This window comes from Lacerta agilis, chromosome 15 (genome assembly GCF_009819535.1).
Source record: "Lacerta agilis isolate rLacAgi1 chromosome 15, rLacAgi1.pri, whole genome shotgun sequence".
In the NCBI taxonomy this organism is placed as follows: Eukaryota; Metazoa; Chordata; class Lepidosauria; order Squamata; family Lacertidae; genus Lacerta; species Lacerta agilis.
In genome coordinates, this window is record NC_046326.1 from 30,513,441 (window position 1) to 30,536,010 (window position 22,570).

The 22,570-nt window shown below is 45.7% G+C and overlaps 1 protein-coding gene across 1 annotated transcript in view; it reads right to left on the reverse strand.

Annotated features, from left to right (window-relative positions):
• The window catches only part of LOC117060357 (serine proteinase stubble-like), a 31,382-nt gene extending 10,325 nt beyond the window's left edge, over positions 1–21,057 (reverse strand). The window contains exons 1-5 of the mRNA XM_033172574.1: positions 20,914–21,057; positions 19,695–19,803; positions 18,691–19,547; positions 3,204–3,271; positions 922–1,085 (exon numbers count right to left, since the gene is read on the reverse strand). Coding sequence (XP_033028465.1) covers positions 922–1,085; positions 3,204–3,271; positions 18,691–19,547; positions 19,695–19,803; positions 20,914–20,937 — 1,222 coding nt within the window. The 5' untranslated portion in view covers positions 20,938–21,057. The remainder of the gene's footprint in view (positions 1–921; positions 1,086–3,203; positions 3,272–18,690; positions 19,548–19,694; positions 19,804–20,913) is intronic.
• Positions 21,058–22,570: the final 1,513 nt, after the last annotated feature.

Sequence of the window (22,570 nt, forward strand, 5' to 3'; positions counted from 1 at the left end):
AACAATACTAATGTTTACACGCTGGAGGTGTCAGAGATGGAACCTCAGCACTGTATATATCTGGTAATCAGGGAAGAGGAGAAATCAGCTGTCCAGGGTGCTGAAGCCCCGCCCTGGTGATCCTGCCAACTCCCACGTTCATCGCCTACTATAGTCCACGACACAACCCTGAGGACCAGAAGCTTGAGAGAAGCATGTGTAACTTTTAAAAAATGAAAGGGGTGATTCTATGCTGGTGTGGGGCTGCAGAACACAGACAGGCATGAAAGTTTTTAACAGAACAGCTCAGAGGATTGTGGGCAGAGGATCTGGCCCCTCCTAATCAAGTAGGTCTATCTACATTTCCGGCCTTTGGCAGACTACATAAGAGTCTGTTGCCTCCCTCCTTGGCAAATATATTGGCAGTGTTTGCACGCCCTGCTAGGACAATGTAGTACCTTGTAACTTAATTCCATAATTCTGGTGTCACATACAGAAAAGAGATCTGTGTGTATCTGATGGATTAAATCTGCTAGTGGGTTGGAGCAGAATAAGCAATGCTTGTTAAATAAGTAGAGAAAATCACAGATGGATGGAAGGAAGGAAGGAAGGAAGGAAGGAAGGAAGGAAGGAAGGAAGAAAGGAAAGGAGGAAGTCTGGCTCTCTACAAGGGGATCATTCTCTGGTGAAGTGCGCGATCTCTTTAGAAATGCAGAGATTAAGGAGAATATTATTATTTTTATGATATTTATATCCCACCTTTTCTCCAAAGAGCTCAAGGTGGCATACTAACCTCTTGCCTTCAACAGTTAATGCTGCCTTGGTGTTTTTTTTTCAGTGAACAGTTAGAACCTCCAGAAGTCTTTGTTTGTTTGTTTGAGAGCGGGATAAAAATAATTTGAATTGAATAAATAAATAGTGTACTTTAGTGGCACAGCTCACCTTCAATATGTATGTTCTCTGCATCCACCTGGACTCCAGTTTCATTGTGAGTTTCCCGGTAGCCACGCTTCATTTCCTGGGTCACGTTGTTGGGGCTCAGTTTCAACGATTGAGTGCCTCTGCGAAAACTTGGTGGCTCTGAGGTTCTGGATTTTGGGCCAGCCCTGGAAAAATAAATCAGGAGATGGCAGGCCCCCAAAGAGGTTCTCCTGCCTAATCCCTGCTGGCCTCCCCTCAAAACTATGCACATTGCGAAGAAAGTTGTAGCTTTGTGGTAGAGCATGTACTCTGAATGCAGAAGGTTACAGGTTCAATCTATGGCATGTCCTAAATCAGACCTTTATGGAGAATCATGAGGACTAGTGTCTCACTTTTAGTGGAAAAATAAAGCCATTTTTACAAGCCATTTCCCCATAAGCACTTTCATTTGTCACTTTCAAAAATACAAGCTTCTTTTTTTGCACACATTTACTTGGTTTGCAAGCTCTGTTGCAAAATTTTAAGACATGCAAATTCCAAAGAGTGATTGCATTTTGTGGAATATGTCAGTCAAATCCAACATTCTAAGAGATGACTAACTGCCTTTATGTGACAGTCAGTTTGGTCCGTTGGTCGGTTAGGCTGCTGCTGATAGAAGTGTTAAGTAGTAAATGCTCTTAATGGAGTCTTTTTAGGACTCACTAATATCTAATATATAGTTTATATCTTTTGTAACCTAAGTATGTACTCAATGAATCTGACAGTAAACTAGTTTATTTTGTTATCATTAAGATTCATTTGTATTTTTCTTTTAAGAGGGACAAAAGGGATTAACAACCAAGAAGGCAGGAAGGTAGAAGACATAATTATTAAAAAGGACACAAATGAGTCAGCAATCCACTTGCTGCTGTGTAAATTTAAATAAGTAAACGTTTAACCCTGCTATATTATATATAAACGTTCCTGGATTCGGCAGATTCACCTTTAAGCATAAACAGAACCAAATTTTTTCCCCATCCTTCCTTTTGACTCAATCATCCCCAGTCCCTTCTCTCTTTCCACTTGCACAACAGCAAACTGATACTGTTTCCCCCCCTCCTTGGCTGGCAGCTTTAGAATCCAAGCCTGCTTATTTGACTGCTTATTTTATCGAGCTCCAGACAGACTCAGATTCAGGTGATGCACCAGTCACCCTGTTGAGATTAAATGCATCTTGTATCTTTAAAGATGGATTTTACTAAGTTGGCAACCCTAATAAGCAGAAGCACTAGGGCCATCTTGTGTATTTGGCAGTCTAGTAAGGTCATGTTTGTTAGAGACATTTATGCTTGTGATATAATCACATATAGTAATTTTAAAACATTTATCAAACCTCTTTATTCTATTCTGTCCTTTTAAAAGTTGTGCTTTTAACCCACTTGGATTGAAAATTTAAGTTAGTCCCCAGTCCCTATTGAGACCAAGTTGGAGAGTGTCAAACTTTCAAATGCATTCCAAAAAGTGTTTCCTCCTCCTGTGCCCTACTGGGGAGGAGAGGAGCTCTGGAGAGACCTAAGGGCTCCTTTCATGGACACCCACCTAGCCAATATAGGAAGAGCCTAAACTCTGTATTCATCAGATTTCAAGGGCAAATATAGACACATTTATTTTCTTTAGTTAACAGTGAACTGCAGGAGAAGCCAGTGGCGTAGCGAGGGCGGGGTGTTGGGGGCGGTCCGCCCCGTGTTCCAGCCTGGGGAGGGTGACACTCTGCGCCACCACACCCGCGAGTGTGACTTCCAAGCCGCCACCTGGTAGCCCTTCCGCACGAGCAGCCACTGCATGGAAGGGGTGCCGGGCAGCAGCTTGGGAGTCCAGGCAGCCTGCGCATGTCCGCAGCAGCCTGCGCAGACTGTGCATGTGCGGACATGCACAGTCCGCCCAGGCTGCTGCGGACATGCGCAGTCCACCCGGACTCCCAAGCCGCTGCCCGGCACCCCTTCCGTGCAGTGGCTGCTCATGCGGAAGGGCTACCAGGCGGCAGCTTGGGAGTCCAGGCAGACTGCGCATGTCCACAGCAACCCACAGGACTGCGCATGTGCAGACATGCACAGTCCGCCCAGGCTGCTGCAGACATGCGCAGTCCGCCCAGGCTGCTGCAGACATGCGCAGTCCGCCCGGGCTGCGCTCCGTAGCACATGCATCATGACATCATGACTCATACACTACAGACCGAGGCCCCACCCCCGGGGGGTGCCACTTGGCTTGCCGCCCCCAGCAGCCAAGCAGCTCAGTACGCCTCTGGGAGAAGCAGCTTAACCTACTTCAATTCCAGGGTGGACGACCTTCGATATTGCAGGTTTAACACACCCTTAGCAAACGTGTTGTTGATCTGAAAGAAAGAGAGATGTGGGGATGAGAACCTCGTTCAAAACTATTTTATGTACTAAACAACAGAAATCCAGTTGAAGTCCTTTCCAGGTACATGCAGTATTTTCCAAGTTTACGTGTGATCAACTTCTGGGTCCTTGAGAGAAATACTCTTTTCGGTTGACCTTCTATTGAGTTCTCATAGTGCGGCTGGGGGAAAAGAAATCCCCAGTAATTATGTGTTTTTTTGGGACGTTTTGTACAGAATCAGTCAGTCAGTTTTATTACGGCAAAAGCCAGCAGCACAGAAAATCATAAATCCAAACAGAGAAAAATCGGCAACAACATCACCAGAGATAAAACAATTACACAAAAGGAACTTTACAATGTGTTAGTTTGTACAGAATCAATAACTGGAGGCTTTTTCCTTTTACCACCAGATATGATTGATTCTGTACAAAACGTCCCAAAAAACACGTAACTTTTTTTGTCTGAAGGACAAGGCATATGGCATTTCACAGATGGAAGCTGAACAAACAGGCTGTTGGATCTTCAGTGCTGGTGATGGACCCAACATCCTCCATCACACCGTGAGAGCAGCAGGTTAATTTAAGGGAATGTAGAGCAGGGTGCGTAATTCGCACACCGTTCTATCGTCCAACACTGAACTGCCACCCCTTAGCGTCTACCACTTGAGGCAACCTCCTCGCTCCGCCTATTGGAAGGGATGCAGGGGAAGCAGTCCGAAAAGTTTAAAAACCGTCTCCGACAGAAAGAGGAAAAAGGGTGTCAGAGGGAGGCAGAAGGGGTCACAGAAAGAGAAAGAGTGAAAGGGGTGTCAGATGGAGTGATACAGTTATACAGAGAGAAACGGGGGTGTCAGAGGGGGAGACAGAGTCTCAGAAAGAGCAAGAGAGAAAAGGGGACCAGAAAGAATTATACACAGAGAAAAAGGGGTGTTAGAGAGGTGTCTCAGGCAGGGCAAGAGAGAAAGGGGTTTCAGAAAGAGAAAGAGCATTATCTAGAGAGAGAAATGGGTGTCAGAGAGGGAGAAGGAGTCTCAGAAAAAGAGAAAGGGATGTCAGAAAGAGACGGTTAGAAAAAGGGGTGTCAAGAGACGGAGGAGTCTCAGAAAGAGCAAGTGAGAAAGGGGTGTCAGAATGAGGGAGCGAAAGAGAGAGAGAGAGAAGGGGTGCCCAGTTTTGTCTCTGAGCCCACCCACACCGGCTATGAGCCACTGCCACCATCATGGGCATAGCCAAGATTTATGTTGGGGGGGCTGGACTTATGCCAGGGGGGCAGAACCGAGCTATGTGAGATGTGATTGGTTAAGTATTTTTATTTATTTACTTGATGGAGGAGTGCAGCTGCCTCCTTGCCCCCCTGGCTAGACCCACGGTCAGCATGCAGCCCTTGACAGCTTACCACGCTGTCCTCAACTGGGGGTAGGAAATCAAAAGTTCCCCTCTGCTACTTCAAAAGGTGGGGCGGCCCTTCTGGGCTGCTACCGTCTGGTAACTCCTTCACAAGGTCCAGTCAGGCAGCCCTGTTGAGCTGCAGCTCCTCCCTTTGACTTCCTGGGGCCTACCCTGTCTCTTGTTTTCAGGCAGGGCCTGGGATTGCGTGCTGAATGTTCTCCTGGAAGAAGACGCCTGCCAGAGAGCAGAGGTTTTGAACCCTGGCAAACTCGGGTGACCGCCACCCCTTGGCACGCAAACCTCTGCTCTCACCTAACCTGTTCCAAACAGGGACCTTTGCACCCTCCCCAAGGCTGTTCCTGATTTAGGTGAGCGTGTCAGAGGAGTTTGCGACGCTACCGTGTTTCTCATAAAATAAGACACCGTCTTATATTTTTTTCCCCTCAACAAAACACAGTATGGCTTATTTTCAGGGGATGTCTTATTTTAACCGCGTTGCATTGGTATGCTGTATAGCCACGCCTCTCCAGGCTGTTTTAATGGGAGGTACCGCGTCACTATGGCTTATTTTCGGGGTATGGCTTATTTTCGGGGAACGACTTATATTTCGCAAATGCATAGAAATCCTGCTATGGCTTATTTTATGGCCATGTCTTATTTTAGGAGAAACACGGTAGGGGAGAAAGAGCAGCAAAGGAGGCAAACCTTTGCACAGACACCCCTGCGATGGCTTTTCATGTTGTGAAAGAGCAGCGGAAAATGCAGGCCGGGAGCCACATTCTGAAATGGCCTGACTTAACCCTCGTCTCCATGGCAGCCAGCTGGGAGCATGACCACAAGCTAAGGAGGATGGGCGGCTCCTGCACTTCTGCTGGAGCGAGGAGACTTCTGAGGCTTGCATGCATCCCTTAATCTGGTTCAGTTCCGATATGCAGATCTGGCTCTGTTACAGATGCCACATAATACCTGTTCCACATTTGTCAATCTTTCAGTGTGGCGGCACCTGAACTTTGGAACTCCCTGCCTATTGATCCCAGGCAGACGGATCCTTCGCTGTACTCTTTTCGGTGCCTGTTTTGTTTAGGCAGGCCTACCCAGACATCTAGTATGCCAACTTCTTTTTAGTCTATTGCTGGTTTTGGTTTTCTGAATGTTTTGGTTTTTTATTGTTGTTGTTTAGTCTTGTCCGACTCTTCGTGACCCCATGGACCAGAGCACGCCAGGCATGCCTATCCTTCACTGCCTCCCGCAGTTTGGCCAAACTCATGTTAGTAGCTTCGAGAACACTGTCCAACCATCTCATCCTCTGTCGTCCCCTTCTCCTTGTGCCCTCCATCTTTCCCAACATCAGGGTCTTTTCCAGGGAGTCTTCTCTTCCCATGAGGTGGCCAAAGTATTGGAGCCTCAGCTTCAGGATCTGTGCTTCTAGTGAGCACCCAGGGCTGATTTTTTATTAATAATTTTATTTATTATTTTTTGCAAACTGTGTTGAGGTTTTTACGACCAATTTCATAAATCCTAGGAGATAAAGAATCTATTGACAGTGTTGAAAAGTTGAAAAGGTCTGACATGAATCAGTTCTAAGGCAGTCCCTGCCTGCAGGTTCACAATCTGAAAAAGGCAGGGCACGAGAGGAAAAAACGAACAGGAGGGTGAAGGAGGAAAGCAAGCTCAAAATAAGTTCTTAAAAGTTACGGCCAATGTCAGTGGAAGTTCTTGTTCTCTTGCTCTTGGAATCCTCTTCCACACGACCATCAAAGGCGGGGGAGCTCTGCCATCCTTGGCATCTGGCAAGCTCATCAATGGACAGCGGTTAAAGTGGCAGAAACACCAGGATAATAAGGCCTTACTCTTCTTGTCTCATACATTAAAGGGAGGGGCAGTGGCTGCAATTACTCTCTGTTGAGGAAAAGGGCACTCCACATATGCTCAGGGGCACTGCATCTTATCCTCTGTAGACCAGCAAACTTGGGGAGGCACCTTCTTTCACGTCAACCTACCCTCACCTATGTGGTGTAGTGGTTAGAGCAACTCCCATCGGCCCCAGTGCCAGGAATGCCAGTGGTCAAGGGGATGGTGGGAGTTATTGGGAAGTTCATTCCGAAAACAAACTAGTTATTGTTCTAGTTTATCAGGTCCCACAAGGATTCTAATTCCTGCTCACATCTGTCCCTTTACAAAGCAAGCTATTTATTTCCTTAAAAAATAATAATAATAATGAGATGGTATCTTATCCTCTTACTCCTTTCTTTGGGCTCTAAAGAAAGGAAAGGAAATCACAGTGGAATTAAAGCACCTGTGCTTAGTCTTTATATAAGGTATTACATGTGTAAAGACGGCATTTCCTCGCCAGGAGTAGAATAATCCAAATTAATTATAAGCCTGCCAGCTTCTGAAGAAGGCTGCACCTCAGGCATGACCAACTGAGGGGTGGGGGGGAAGCAGCCTCCTGCATGCACGATTATGCAAGACATTCCTGCATCTGCGGTAGAGGCATAGATATTTGGTCTCTGTGTCTTGTTCCAGCCCTCCCACTCCTTGAGAAGGTACTGGGAGCTTATCTGCCAAGCCCTCTGGTTTGGTGGTGCTGTTGCTGAATGCCAGATCGGTTCGTAATAAGGCCATGCTCATCCATGAAGCGGCTGGTCTGGCTTATAGAATCATAGAATTGCAAAGCCAGAAGGGGCCCCAATAGTCATCTAGTCCAACCCTCTACAATTCAGGAATTGCAGCTCAAGAACCCCAGACAGGTGTTCCATTTAGGCAGAATCTCCTTTCTTCTCACTTGAAGCCATTGGTTTGGGTTCTGCCCTCTGGAGCAGCAGAAAACAAGCACACACATAGGCCCCGGTGCAGTTCTTCCAGCTGTGCCAATCAGAGTGGTACCTCTGGTTATGTACTTAATTCATTCCGGAGGTCTGTTCTTAACCTGAAACTGTTCTTAACCTGAAGCACCACTTTAGCTAATGGGACCTCCCGCTGCTGCTGCGCCGCCAGAGCACGATTTCTGTTCTTAACCTGAAGCAAAGTTCTTGAAGCGTTATTTCTGGGTTAGCGGAGTCTGTAACCTGAAGCGTCTGTAACCCGAGGTACCACTGTATGGCCTTGGTCACGGTAATCCTAGTATATGGTTGCCATATTTCAAAAAGGAAAAACCAGGGCACGCTGGAAGTTGCTGAGGCTTTCACAGACAAACCCCAAAGTTGTTGAGGTTTGCCAAAGAAATGCATTTTTTTTTATTGACATGCCTAAGATCCAGGACAAAGGCGTCGCTTTTGTGTATTCAGTCACATACACAGTATGTAACACTCGCATAAACCAAACATCCTCATTTGGCCTCTGCCTTTCACCTTTCATTTTTGCTATCTTACATACCTTGCCTCCCTGAGGTTTTATGGACCTGAAAATTGGGTTAGGCTGTTTGCATAAGAGGGGATTCCCCTTCTTTCTCCCTAGGGAAGAGCTCACCTGTAGCCTAATCATAGGAAAAGGAAATATCAATTTAGCATCACCACGAGTCAGGATCGGGTGGCCACTGCAGTGAATTGCCGGTAGCAGAACAGTTCGTTGCAACATTAAAGGGGTGTCAATTCATGAAACAGAACAGTCACAAGTAACTTTGCCTAAGGCAATTATGTCACGGGGAAGAGCAGAACTCTACAGACCAGCAGCAATGACATCATCTGTCAGAACACACATGGAATCGACAGACTCCCTTTGCTCCGGCAAGGGAACCCGGCAATAACAAGCCTTTCAAATTTGTTTGTGGCAGATTAGCCTAGGCCCTCAGCCAGCCTTTGCCAAGTTAGTGCTCTCCTGATGTTGTTGGCCCACATTTTTCATTAGCCCTCGTCTTGCTTTAATTTATGGTATGTAAGCTACCCCGGGAGCCTTCTTGGTTGAAGAGCTGGGTACAAAGGCTCTTTCTAAACTAAATAATAAATAAATATAAATATGCAAACTTCCAAAAGCATAGCACAAGGCTGCACACACGCCTGTTTTTCAAGAACCATGTTTGCTACTCTAGGAGTTTTGCAGACTGCAGGTCAAATCAAATCAAATCAAATCAATCTTTATTACGGTCAAAGGCAGGTCTTTGCAGTGGAATAGAACAAATGCTTTCAAGTCAGCCTCAGTGAAATTTTCACTGTCCCACTGTCGGTTTCTGGTTTGGAGTGAAACATGAGAGATGCTGCTTTGGAATCAGGGGCCACAAATGTTCTTGGGCCTGCCGCCTGAAGATTGTGAAATAAGATGAAAGGTGAGGTCTGCGAGCATGTGCAGAGTGCCTTTCGGAAATTGCTCAATCCACCAGGTCAGATCAGAGTCTATGACTCCAAGGCCGGCTGGCTGCTGCCCCATGTGGTCAGTTGTATCACGGCAGCTTCTTAGTGAAGAACCCCACCCCTCCAGATTGACTCCGCCCAGGCTAATGGTTGGCTCCACCCACAGAAGCTTGAAATATTAAATGTGGGTTTCCTGTCATCAGTGAAGCTTTGCTTGGGTAACGTGGCCCAACGTGTGTTGTGTTTCTAGTTTTACTGGTTGGTCCAGACTCCAGGCTCGTTCTCAGTCCTGCCTTTTGGTGTGCTCTGGTTCAGATTGCTCTTTGGTGCTCAGTGCTGGTTCCCAGCTCCTGACTTGCTCCAAGCTGGTGCTCACGGCCTTCCCTTTGTACAGCCAATGGCCTTTCTAGGGTGGCTAAATAGAAAGGATCTGGTATCTCCTTACTGAGATGCACCAATGGTCTGACTTGGCATCAGGCAGATTGCTTCTGTTTAAACCAGCCCATTGTTCAGAACCATGAGGACTGGAATCTTAGCTTATATTTACGCAAAATGCTGTAGCTCAATAGCAGAGCTTCTGCTTTGCATGCAGAAGGTCCCAGCTTTGATCCCCAATGGCATCTGGGAGAGACTTCCTCTCTGAAACCCTGGAGAACCCTTGCTGCCAGTCAGTGTAGACAATACTAAGCTAGATGGACCCAAGGGTCTGAGTATAAGGGGGCACCACCAGCAGTTGTGTTTGGGAATTTGTTGAACCATTCCCAGTATAAGCAGAAAACCAAAGGAGTTTGTCCACATTGGCTGCAAAGGCACTATCATAAGTGCTAAAACCTTCAGTTTCAAAAAGGTGGATCTGTTCAGTGCTTTTCGGTTCCGGCACTGCATACCCTTGGGTACCCCCAGAAAAAAAAGCACTGGATCTGTTGTTAAAGCTGAGTCAGAGAAAGAGCAAATATATTTAGAAGAAAACATAATTACATGTTGTTCTGCTAACAGTCCTGTCATCACTTCCCTGGAAACTGAAAATGCTGGATAGGGTAATAAAGGTCACAGAGAGCCATGCAGCATTAGTGACCAATTTGCAATGATGAAGAGGCCATCATTAAAACAATATTGTTAGATTCATGTGATCTGTGCCATGCCGAGGTTGGCTAACCTTTAATTTGAAAGGTTGAGGAGTGGCACCTGACAACCCTTGTCGGCTCATCAATGAAAATAAGGATGTTCTTGTGCCCTTAATACAGCTGCCTCCAAAGTTAATAACCAAGTGACTAAAACAATTTGTGTTTTTGATTGCAGGCAAGGAGCATAAGAAGAGCCCGCTGGGTCAGGTCAGTTGCATATCTAGTCCAACATTCATTCATTCATTTATTGAATCTATATTCTGCCCTATACCCAGAGGTCTCAGGGCGGCTCACAGAACACCCTGTTCTCACAGTGGCCAACCCAGATGCCTCTTCTGGGAAACCCACAAGCAGGACCCTGAGCACAAGAGCCCTCTCTCCTCCTGTGGCTTCCAGCAACTGGTATTCAGAAGCATTGCTTCCTGCTGCTGTAGAGGAGGCAGAGCATAGCCATCACGACTAGTAGCCATCAATAGAGCTCTCCTTGAGGAATTTGACTAAAGCTCCTTTAAAGTTGACCAAGTTGGTGGCCATCACTGCCTCCTGTGGAAGGGAGTTCCACAGTCTAATTCTGTGCTGCAGGAAGGAATTTATTTTATCTGTCCCGAATCTCCTAACCTTCAGCTCCATTGGATTTCCACAAGTTCTAGAGTTAGGTGAGAAGGAGAAAACATTCTCTCTGTTCACTTCCTCCATGCCTTGCATAATTTTATAAACTTCTATCATGTCACTTTTTACTCACCTTTCGCCTAAACTAAAAAGTCCCAATGGCTGCAACCTTTCCTCATCATGAGGGAGTCATTCTCTCTCCCCGATCATTTCGGTTGCCCTTTTCTGAACCATTTTTCATGTCCTCAATATCCTTTTCTGAGGCGAGGTGACTAGAACCCAGGGCACTGACTTACACCAAGTCAGACCACAAACCTCTTTTGCTCAGTAATGTTCACACTGCCTGGCAGTGGCTCTCAAGAGTTGGGGGCTGGAAGCTTTCCCCAGTCCTATCTAAAGATGCTGGGGGTTAAACCTAGGCCCTTCTGCATGCGATGCAGCTTGCCCAAGCAACAGCAGGAAGCAGAATGGTGCTGCTGATAACATTGCAGCCTGTTGTAAAAAGGATGTTGCGCACCCACAGCCAAGGGTTGTGGAGGTCACATTTCTCCAAATGATTCTATCAATGCCCTGCATTTGCCACATCCCCCAGGAAGATGCATCACATCAAGAGATAAAATTCCTTGGTTGTCACCAAGCTGCTAATAAGCAAAAGTCTTTAAGGGTGAGATTGCTATCTTGCCTTGTTGTTCTGCTGGTATGTCAGCTGAAACGTGAGTGTAGTTAGCAATGCATCAGAGATGCGGTCATAGGACCTGGCAAAGGAGAAAAGCAGCAGCCTCTCTTGGCAACAAGGAAAGCTCTCGTTTTAATTTAATTTTCTGTTTGTGCAGGAGGAAAAGGAGGGTGCTCATCACCTCTGCTCTGCACCTTCACATGGGGCAATGCAAACGGGTGCTGTGATGTCACTGCATTTTCTCCAGTCCACTTCCAACAGCTGTTAGCGGCATAAGAAGAGCCAGCTGGATCAGGCCAATGGCCCTTCTAGCTCTGCATCCTGTTCTCATGGCGGCCAACCAGATGTATCAATGCAAAACCCATAAGCCAGGCTTCCTCAAACTCGGCCCTCCAGATGTTTTGAGATGTTTTGATCGGAGTCAACTAAAACTATTCAAACGCTAAAGACGTTTGGGAAAGACATAAAAAGACATAGAGGGCAATTAAAACAATAAAACAAGTAATATTAGGCTATAGCTTATCTGTAACATCAGGGAGCAGCGTGGGGCTGTTCCTCCTTAGCCGCCATCTTGCTTCTCCTAGATGGGCTCTCCTCCCAGGTGCCCTTCACTTCCCTTTACAGCACGTGAAGAAACGCTTTCTTGACCACTGGACCCACTCTTGGTCTAGTCCGCTGCATCTGCCGGAGCCTGTCTTTGCATGCAGGGGAATTCCTTAACTCGCTGAGTGTTTGAGACCCATTGGCTACCCTCACTTGGTTTCAGAGCCGTCTTTCCCATAGGGCTTAGTGGTGCCTACAGTTCCCATCATCCCTGACCACTGGTCCCGCTAGCTAGGGATCATGGGAGTTCTAAGCCAAAAACATCTGGAGGGCCGAGTTTGAGGAAGCCTGCCATAAGCAGTGCCTGAGTGCAATTGCATGTGATTAACCAGCAATTATTACTGAGAGGCATCTTATGCCTCCCACTAAGGATCTAGAACAGGCACCCTGAAACTTGGCCCTCCAGCTGTTTTGGGACTACAATTCCCATCATCCATGACCACTGGTCCTGTTAGCTAGGGGTGATGGGAGTTGTAGTCCCAAAACATCTGGAGGACCAAGTTTGGGGGTGCCTGATCTAGAACGTAAGAGGACCCACGCCCACCAACATTTCTCCAATGAAAATAGGGACGTACTCTTCCATAAGAACAATTATAATTATTATTTTATTTATACTCCACCCCTCTGACTGGATTGCCCCAGACACTTTAGGCAGCTTCCAACATATATAAAAACATAATAAAACATTAAACGTTAAAAAACTTCAGATGTCTTCTAAAGGTTGTATAGTTACTTATCTTCTTGGCTCAGGGACTGCATAACTCCATGCCCCCCCAACATTTCTGCAATGAAAATAGGGACGTCCTAAGGAAAAGCAGGACATTCTGGGATCAAATCAGAAACTGGGGTTGCTTCTGTAAATCCAGGACTGTCCCAGGAAAATAGGGATAGTTGGAGGGTTTGGGAACCTGAGTGCTGGATCAAGGCCAAAGGCCCATCTGGTCCAGCATCCTGTTCTCACAGTGGCCGACCAGATGCCTCTGCTGCTGGGAAGCCCATGAGCAGGACCTGAGCACAAGAGCTCTCTCCCCTCCTGTGGTTTCCAGCAAGTGGTACTCAGAAGCATTTCTGCCTCTGACTATAGCAGAGCATAGCCATCGTGGCTAGCAGCCATTAACAGCCCTCTCCTCCATGAATGGTAATGGGAGGCAATGCCACTGGTGACTCAATGACATCACACCAGGTGTTTCACAAAATAGCTGGGGGGGGAGCAGGGGGGGAGGAAAAATGACTGGGCTGTTGCTTTTATGGGTGGCCATGCACTGGCTGTGAAACATGTCATTCTGCTGTGAGCCACAAGGCTCTTCAGGCATCATAACTTGCATAAATGATGTAAAGCATGCAAAACAGGAAATGGCCTTAGTCAGACTACTGACCCATCTAGCTCAGTGTTGTCCTCTCTGACTGGCAGCGTCTCTCCAGGAGTTCAAGGAGGGGTCTCTCCCAGTTGAAAATGGGAGATGGCGCCCGACTTCCGGTTGGGCGCCATTCTGCACAGTCGGGAGAAACTTCAGCTCTGAGGTTTCTCTGTCACTGTGGGGGAAGGGGGAGTCACAACTGCGCTGCGACCCCCCAGAAAAACTCCAGGAAGAGCGTCCTGGAGATGTGGGATCCGGCGGGTTACCCAGCGCGCCTCCCCTACTCTAGTAAGGGCTGCCGGAGCGAGCGGGGTTGAAGGCACGGGTACTGTGTATTAAACACTACCCCCGCAGCGAGAAGTAGTGGCTGCTGGCAGAGAGAGCGCTCAATTTCTCCAAGATTTGGAACCTATTTGGACTCTGTAAGTACCAATTTAATAAGGAAAAAGACTTTTTTTAAAAAAAATAGGCTTGGAAGGGACTTCAAAAACGGAGGTCGGTCCCTGATAGTTGAAACAGAAGGAAACAGTGTAACATTCTATCCCAGGCAGTTGCTAAATTCTTGAAACAAAGAAGACTTCTGAAACTGTTCGCCCAGGAAAGGGGGAGATGGATTTTGGATTTATTTCGATTGGAACTAACTTTTGAAAAAAATATTACTCTTTCTTTCTGGAGGTCTCGAAAGGCTTGGCAAGAACAAAGTTAAAATGGCTGCGTAACGCAGCAAAATGAAACCTGTTTTGACTGCAAAGCTGTTTTTTGACCTTGAATAATAATAATAATAATAATAATAATAATAATAATAATAATAATTTGTACCCCGCCCATCTGGCTGGATTTCCCCAGCCACTCTGGGCGGCTTCCAACAAAAATCAAATACAAAAATATCACACATTAAAAACTTCCCTAAAAAGGGCTGCCTTCAGGTATTTTCTGAATGTCAGGTAGTTGTTTATCTCCTTGACCTGTGATGGGAGGGCATTACACAGGGCAGGCGCCACTACCGAGAAGGCCCTCTGCCTGGTTCCCTGTAGCTTTGCTTCTCGCAGTGAGGGAACCGACAGAAGGCCCTCGGTGCTGGATCTCAGTGTCCGGGCTGAATGATGGGGGTGGAGACGCTACTTCAGGTATACAGGACCGAGGCCGTTTAGGGCTTTAAAGGTCAGCACCAACACTTTGAATTGTGCTCGGAAATGTACTGGGAGCCAATGTAGATCTCTCATGACTGGTGTTATGTGGTCCCGGCAGCCACTCCCAGTCACCAGTCTAGCTGCCGCATTCTGGATTAATTGCAGTTTCCGGGTCACCTTCAAAGGTAGCCCCACATAGAGTGCATATGACTAAAGGAAAATGGTCGGTGGAATTTCAGACAAAGACTTTGGAACTTTTGCAACAGATGGCAGGGAAAGTGGAGCAGATGGATCAGGTTGTGAGATGTATGAATTTGGCTTTGCAGAAACGTGGACTAGAGACTGATAGCGAAAGTTTTAAGGCTACAATACAAGAGCATAGGGAAGAAGAGAGAATCCAAGATGAAAAACCAACCGGAGTCTGCTTGCTAAATGGTATTGACAATGGGAAAGTCATATTGCAGAAGAAAGGAAAAGAGATGCAACCATTTGGGGATGCATTTTGCTATGAGAATGCTACAATGCTGCATGAGACAAGACAGAAACAGAAGCCAATTTGCTTTGACTCTTGGGTTCAGGGTTTTGACAGGGTTGGAGTGGGTTAAAAAAATGGACATGCTTTTTGGTATCTTTCTCTTTATATGGTTTTGACAGATGGATATGGACACTGCGGTAATGGAAAATGTTAAAAACTATTAGCCAAAATTTTTGAGACCAGAGGGAGGGAAGGGGGTAGAAAAAGGGAAAGTTTAGCTTTATAAAATTTATTTGAATATTTAAGATCTGATAAAGGTCTTCGAAGAGTTCAGAAGTATTTAGAGGCCAAGGTTGAGTAAAATTTATAAGTAATTAAGTTTGATGTATAAATATGTTTAAAAGTGATAAGGATGAAAGTTATTGTGGGTAAAAATAGAATAGATGATGATTGGAAAACTGGGAATTAGGTGTGACTTTAAATTCAACGGGGGGGGGGGATCAGAGGAAGTCAATCAATGAAGAAATTAAGAAGAGGAAGAATGGCTGGCCCAGGAAAAGGGCCAGTTCTAAGCAATGATTTATGCAAGTTAATTGGTTAAATTTGAAATGGTATTGTATGTGCTCTTGTGAGAGTGGGGCTTGGATATTTGCTCCCCTTGGTGAGAGAGGGGGGAGTATGAAAAAAATTAACCATGTAATGTTTTGTGCTTTAAATTGTAAAAACTTTATAAATTTTTAATAAAAAAGAAAAAGAAAATGGGAGGTGGCAGGGACATCTTCTGGAGGCAGTAAAGTGATGTAACATGATTTCACACAGCTGCTCGAGGGGTGACGGACAAGGAAGAAGACCTTGGGGTCATGGTGATGGCTCAACGAAGATATTGACCCTGTGCGGGTCAGATTTTGAAAAGGCAAATTCCATGATAGGGATCATTAGTAAAGGAACAGAAAATAAAACTGCCGATCTCACATTGCTGTTATGCTAAACTTTGGCACAACCACATTTGAAACACTGCATACAGTATTTCAGTATTCCCTGTTTAGGGAAGTTTTTTAACTGTGATATTTTAAATGTATTTTAATATTTGATGGAAGCCGCCCAGAGTGGCTGGGGAGACCCAGCCAGATGGGCGGGGTACAAATAATAAATTATTATTATTATTATTATTATTATTATTATTATTATTATTATTATTACAGCCAGTGCTTTTTTCCGCTAGAGCACACAGGAGCACAGTTCCGGTGGCTCTCAGGTGGGTGCCAATGTGGGCCAGCACTCCCCCCCTTCACCTGTTTCTTGCCTTTGTGTACTTCTGAGAAGCCCAAAACGAACATTTCAAGTCAAAATGGAAGCTGGCCAGCATGTGCAAGTCTATACTTTTTAAAAGATCTCAGACTCCACCTAGCTCCTAGCCGCGATTGGTCAAGCTACAGGGCAGGGCCAATTCGCATTTCCTCTTCTTCAATCTGTCTCCCATGTAGCGGCAGCAGGCGTTAAGCTTTCCAGCCAGGCCTCTACTGTTGCACACATGTGCATTTGCACAAGGGCTCTTCTAAGCTGCCCTAGCCATCTGCCTCAATCTAAGAGAACAAGGGAGGCAGGGGCACATTTATTTGACCTGCACCCCAACCAGCGGTGATCCCCAAACCTGCTAGGGAGATAGCTTGCCGTAGTTTTTAGCACCGCTAGCGGTGAATGCAGCTGTTGGCAAACCACCATTTGTTCAGGGCTGCCCTGAATCACCAGGCAACATCAATAATAATAATAATAATAATAATAATAATAATAATAATAATTATTATTATTATTATTATTATTATTATTATTATTATTTTATTTATACCCCGCCCATCTGGCTGGGTTGCCCAAGCCACTCTGGGTGGCTTCCAGCACATATAAAAACATAATCAAACACCAGACACTAAAAACTTCCCAATACAGGGCTGTCTTCGGATGTATACTAAAAGGAGTACAGGAAGCTGACCTGGAAGGGCCATTGGTCCAATCCAGGAAGGTCTTCTTACGCTCTTATGATCAGCCCTGCTAGCTTGTGCACATGCTAGATACATCCTTTTGTCCCACAGGGGCAGCAGGTGCTCACCCTGCTTGCTTTGCCAACTGACCCACTTGGAAGAGGTTCTCATGCCTTGATTTAGAACCGTTGAAGCATCTCTGTTGGCCTGAGTTATGGGTTCAAATTCTGATTACTGTAGATCTGTTGGCCCAAATTAAGGGCTTAGTTATCCAACTAACGTGGCATGCGGATGTTCTTGGAATGAATACAGGAAATCCTGGATAGGCAGAGAAGCTTGGGAAATGAGCAGAAGCTGATAATGGTATTCAACTAGAGATGTACCAGTATTCCATCTGCATATCAACTCAATCTACAGATAAGCCAAGTCAGGAAGAGGCCAGAGTTCAGCTTACCATGCAGCCAGTCCCTCATTCAATCCCTAGTATCAGCTAAAAGCAGGGGGTGCCATCCCGGGGTCTATGGGTGTCATGGTGCCTGTGAAGACATTTAGTGGTGCCCCTGGGTACGTACCCCAGACTCTGAGCTTTCTGTAAAAAGTAAGTCACTAGCCCTCCTAGAAAGACAGTTATGGGGCAAAACGTACAGGTACCTTTTAAGTTATTCCTCCCAAACGAGAGTGGTGCGGCTATCTCGTATATTTTTCCTGGTACTGAGAAATGCTCTCTGTTGTTATTAGAAAGCAGCATCACAACAATGTGTGTGTGTGTGTGTGTGGTCTCCACAACCAAGACGAGCAGGACATAGTTACTTCCTATGGTAAGCATGAGGACATTGGAGTGGTTAGCTCTCTAACACCATGCTCCCCATGGCAGCCATTTTGTGTTATGCCATGCCCCCTCCCTGGCAGCCATTTTGTGACGTGCATCCCCAGCACACTCTCAACATTTGAAATGTGCCCACTAGTCCAAAAATGGTTGGAGACCCCTGGTTAAAATATCTCAGTTTCAAAGCGGGTGATGAAGAACGGCTGTTTTCTGCCTGCGGCCCTGTGGGACCGGTGTCAGTCTCAGAGTGGGAAATCCTGAACCAGGTGGATGAACAAGCAGACTTGTGAGGCTGCTCTGCATGCCGTCATTGTAAGTGTAAACTGGGGGCACGTTTGCCAGCGCAAACGGGTCAAACTGATTCAAGCTAGCCAGTCAAGCCACAAATACAACAAGGGAGGAAGCAGAAGCTTTTATGACACACCATGAGATGAGGGGAGAAACTTATTAGAGATTCATTAGGATAGTGGTCATACTCTGGGACTGAAAGAATTTGCTCCCCATGTTCCTTGCCCTTCTCCCCTGTCAATTTCAGTGTAGGATATTCACCAGACATCCTCCGAATATTTGGATATTTCCTGAATAACCACAATACTATATTGAAAGCCCCTGAATATTTGTGCATTTCCCAAATAATAACGAAACATTTGATGCTGGTCTTTGGCATCCAATGATACTGGACGTATCTGAATATGTGGATATTTCTTGACTAGTCTGACATCAAAATACAGTATGCTGAATTTGACAATCTGATATTTCCTTGTCACTGACTATTGACAGTTGTCAATACCTCTGAAAATCAAGTTTATGGTTATCGTTAAGGTTAAACGTTCACAAATTCAATTTCAGATTTGAAAAAACTGACATCCAACGTTTGAACAGCAGGCTAAAATTTGACACGGTTCATAGATTTCATTTCACATTTAGTACACACAATGGATAGTGAAACCTTATGCTTACCGTATATTCCAGCTTTGTGGCCTCACTGCTGGAACTTTCCAAAGTCGAGACTCCGTAGCTTGTCATCAACTGAAGTAAAAAAATGGATTTCATGGTGGAAGTTGTTCCTTTCATGGCTGTGGTCAGCTGCTGCAGAGATGGCAGACTGGTGAATTGGGTTAGCTGTGGTGGAGAAGATGTCATGGCTGAGGAGATCTGAGGAGATCTGAGCTTTGTGGCAGCAGCTAACCACAGCGGAGAAGCTGAGGTTGCAGTTTTGGTTAGGTGCTGCGGCATCGGCTGCACAGTTGCAGTTGGACGAGTTACAAACTTCTGTTTTGTGGCCGAACTTAGCTGGGTAGGAGAAGGCCACTTGGTGGCTGGGGTTACTGGTTTTCCAGGAGACTCCTCCATTGCTGAGGGGCTATGTTGAGGCATCACCGGCTTCACATCCGAAGTTAGCTGGTGAGGAGATTCCAGTTTTGTAGTCGTGGTTGGCTGAGGCGATGGTTCTGCAGCCAAGGTAAGCTGCTGTGGAGGCATCCATTGTATGAGCAGGTCCAGCTGAGTGGACCTCAGTTTCGTGCTTAAGGCGGGCTGCTGTGGCGAACTACTTTGCATCACTGAAATTAATGGCGGCAATGAAGTCTCTGGATTGGACTTTGCAGTGGTTGACGGAGGAGAAACCATCTTGGTCTGAGATGAGGCCTGAGGTGACACCAACTTCATGGGTACTGTGGGCTGCTGGGAAATGATCTCATTCACGGTTGAGGTGTGAGGAGCAGTCCTGAGAAACGCGAGGCCTTTCGTAGGTGTGGTTGACTTCTTCAAGAGCTCTGCCTTACTCACAGTGTTTGCTAATGTAAGATCGGAGAACTCTGTTGGGGTGGGGACATGTCCACATTATTAATGGAACCAGTTTAGGCTCCCTCCCCTCCCAGTTAAGGAAAGGCAGCATACAAGTACCTGTAAATCGATGTTACGCTCTCATTCAAAGCAGGCACAGATAAAGGAAGGGGCCTTACCTAGAAAGCAGCGCAGGAGAGTGAAGACAGTCGCTACCAGCAACAAGAGGAGGAATCCGCTGAGGACTTCCACGAAGCAAATGCAGCACCGTTGCACCTTCCTCTTGCGCTGTGGAAAGAGGATCCAGAAATAGCCATTTGACGCTGTGAGAGATTTCACTTTCTTGGGTTCCATGATCACTGCAGATGGTGACAGCAGTCACGAAATTGGGAGAAAAGCAATGACAAACCTAGACAGCATCTTAAAAAGCAAAGACATCACCTTGCCGACAAAGGTCCGTATAGTTAAAGCTATGGTTTTCCCAGTAGTAATGTACGGAAGTGAGAGCTGGACCATAAAGAAGGCTGATCGCCGTAGAATTGATGCTTTTGAATTATGGTGCTGGAGGAGACTCTTGAGAGTCCCATGGACTGCAAGAAGATCAAACCTATCCATTCTCAAAGAAATCAGCCCTGAGTGCTCACTAGAAGGACAGATCCTGAAGTTGAGGCTCCAGTACTTTGGCCACCTCATGAGAAGAGAAGACTCCCTAGAAAAGACCCTGATGTTGGGAAAGATGGAGGGCACAAGGAGAAGGTGACAACAGAGGATGAGATGGTTGGACAGTGTTCTCGAAACTACTAACATGTGTTTGGCCAAACTGCGAGAGGCAGTGAAGGATAGGTGTGCCTGGCGTGCTCTGGTCATGGGGTCACGAAGAGTCGGACACGACTGAACGACTGAACAACAACAAATTTGACTCTGGCACGTAATAACTGTCTGTGCTGGATCAGACCAAGAGTCCATCTGTTCCGGTACACTGCCTCCAACAGGGGACAGAAACCAAAACAAAGGCGAGAAGGCACATTCTAGTTATCAATGCCCTTCTTAAAATGCAGTGTGGAGAACGGGACTTCACCTGATCCCGATTATTATTATTAATTTATTGATCACCTTCTAAACCACTGTCTCAAGGCAATTTACATATGATATAATTAAAAACAGTTTAAAACACACATGCACATACCCCAAAACAAATGCATTTAAAACAAGACTAAAACTGAAGTGTAGTGGTTAGAGTGTCAGAGTGGGGCCTGGGAGACCAAGGTTCAAATCTCGCCTTGGCTATTAAGCTCACCGGGTGACCTTGGGCCTGTCACCATCTCTCTGCCTAACCTCATTCACAGAGTTGTTGTGAGTGTAAAATGGTGAGGGGGCATACCCACACACTGAAGTTACCTTTTGGTAATGGAACTGCACCATTCTGACGTCTTGCAGAGTAGTCACGTTGCTGACAGAGGTAAACCCACCTGAAATGCAGTAAATAGATATGTGCCAAGTCTTAAAACATTAAGTCTTGATGGCAAATTTTGTTGGGTGGCTTTGGATGCACAGGGAAGTATTAGAGGTGCTTGGAGTATTACTCAAATCATTAAAACGCTTGCAATCTCAAAGTAGTTTGAGCTACACAGCCCTTGGAGAGTAAACAGAGGAGTCAGAATGGGACCTGAGAAAGCCCAGGGTTCAAATCCCCACTTGGCCATGAACCAGTCACTGCCTCTCAGCCAAATCTTCCCCACAAGGTTGTTGTGGGGATTAAATTATAGAATAATAGAATTCATAGAATCATAGAGTTGGAAGAGACCACAAGGGCCATCCAGTCCAACCCCCTGCCAAGCAAGAAACACCATCAAAGCATTCCTGACAGATGGCTGTCAAGCCTCCGCTTAAAGACCTCCAAAGAAGGAGACTCCACCACACTCCTTGGTAGCAAATTCCACTGCCGAACAGCTCTCACTGTCAGGAGGTTCTTCCTAATGTTTAGGTGGAATCTTCTTTCTTGTAGTTTGAATTGTAGAGCTGGAAGGGATCCCAGGGTCATCTAGTTCCACCCCCTGCAATGCAGGAATGAGGAGGGGGAGAACCATATATACCACTTTGAGCTCCTCGGAGAAAATAGGTGGGATATAAATGGAGTGAATGAATAATAAAATCAGGCCTAGAGGGGCCCTCATGGCAGCGCCAGTAGCTAAAGGCACCTTCTATCACCTTTGGCCACAAAAGAGTTCTTGGGTCCAGTATGGAGCAAGAAGACATGCCTTTCTGCCTTCAGTTCCGATTAAAACAAAACAAAACAAAACAAGACAAAACAAAACAAAACAGCAAAAAGAGAGAAAGATTTGATTTACATTATTTATTGAATTCCTGCGCCAGGATTCATTCGGATGAACCCTGAAGTGGTTTTGAAACAGTAAACAACTGCATCATAACATTTCATCAAAGTTACAGCATATGTTGCCTAATTTAATTAATAAATCACCATCAAAACATTTTTTATTTTAATTGATAAAACAGTTTTAATAGATTTCAAAATTTGAATGCCTGTAGGTGATGTACAGGAGGCGGAGAGTCTCTGAAGCCTGAGCAGTTGTAGCGATGGTGGAAAAATAAATTAAGTTCATAGTTTAATGCGAGAACTACCAAATTTGCACTTTGTGCATAAACCAGAACACAGCATCCATTAAAAATTCACACTTCCCAGCTAGAGTTCCTGGAAAGGGGAGGGAAATGTACCAGAAGCATCCATAAGGGAAACAACCCCACCAAGAAGCATCTATTAGTGAAAATAGTGTAAAAATAATTGCATTATATTAGGGACTTGGGGCAAGATCTGTTGGCAAGGTCTCCATCGACCTTAATTCCAAGGAATATGAACTCGGGGAAAGCACTTGGAATTCCTGGGGTCTCTCACTGCTGGAAGATTGAGGTTTTGCATAACAATATACAGGTAGTCCCATGGACTGCAAAAAGATCAAACCTATCCATTCTTAAGGAAATCAGCCCTGAGTGCTCACTGGAAGGACAGATCCTGAAGCTGAGGCTCCAATACTTTGGC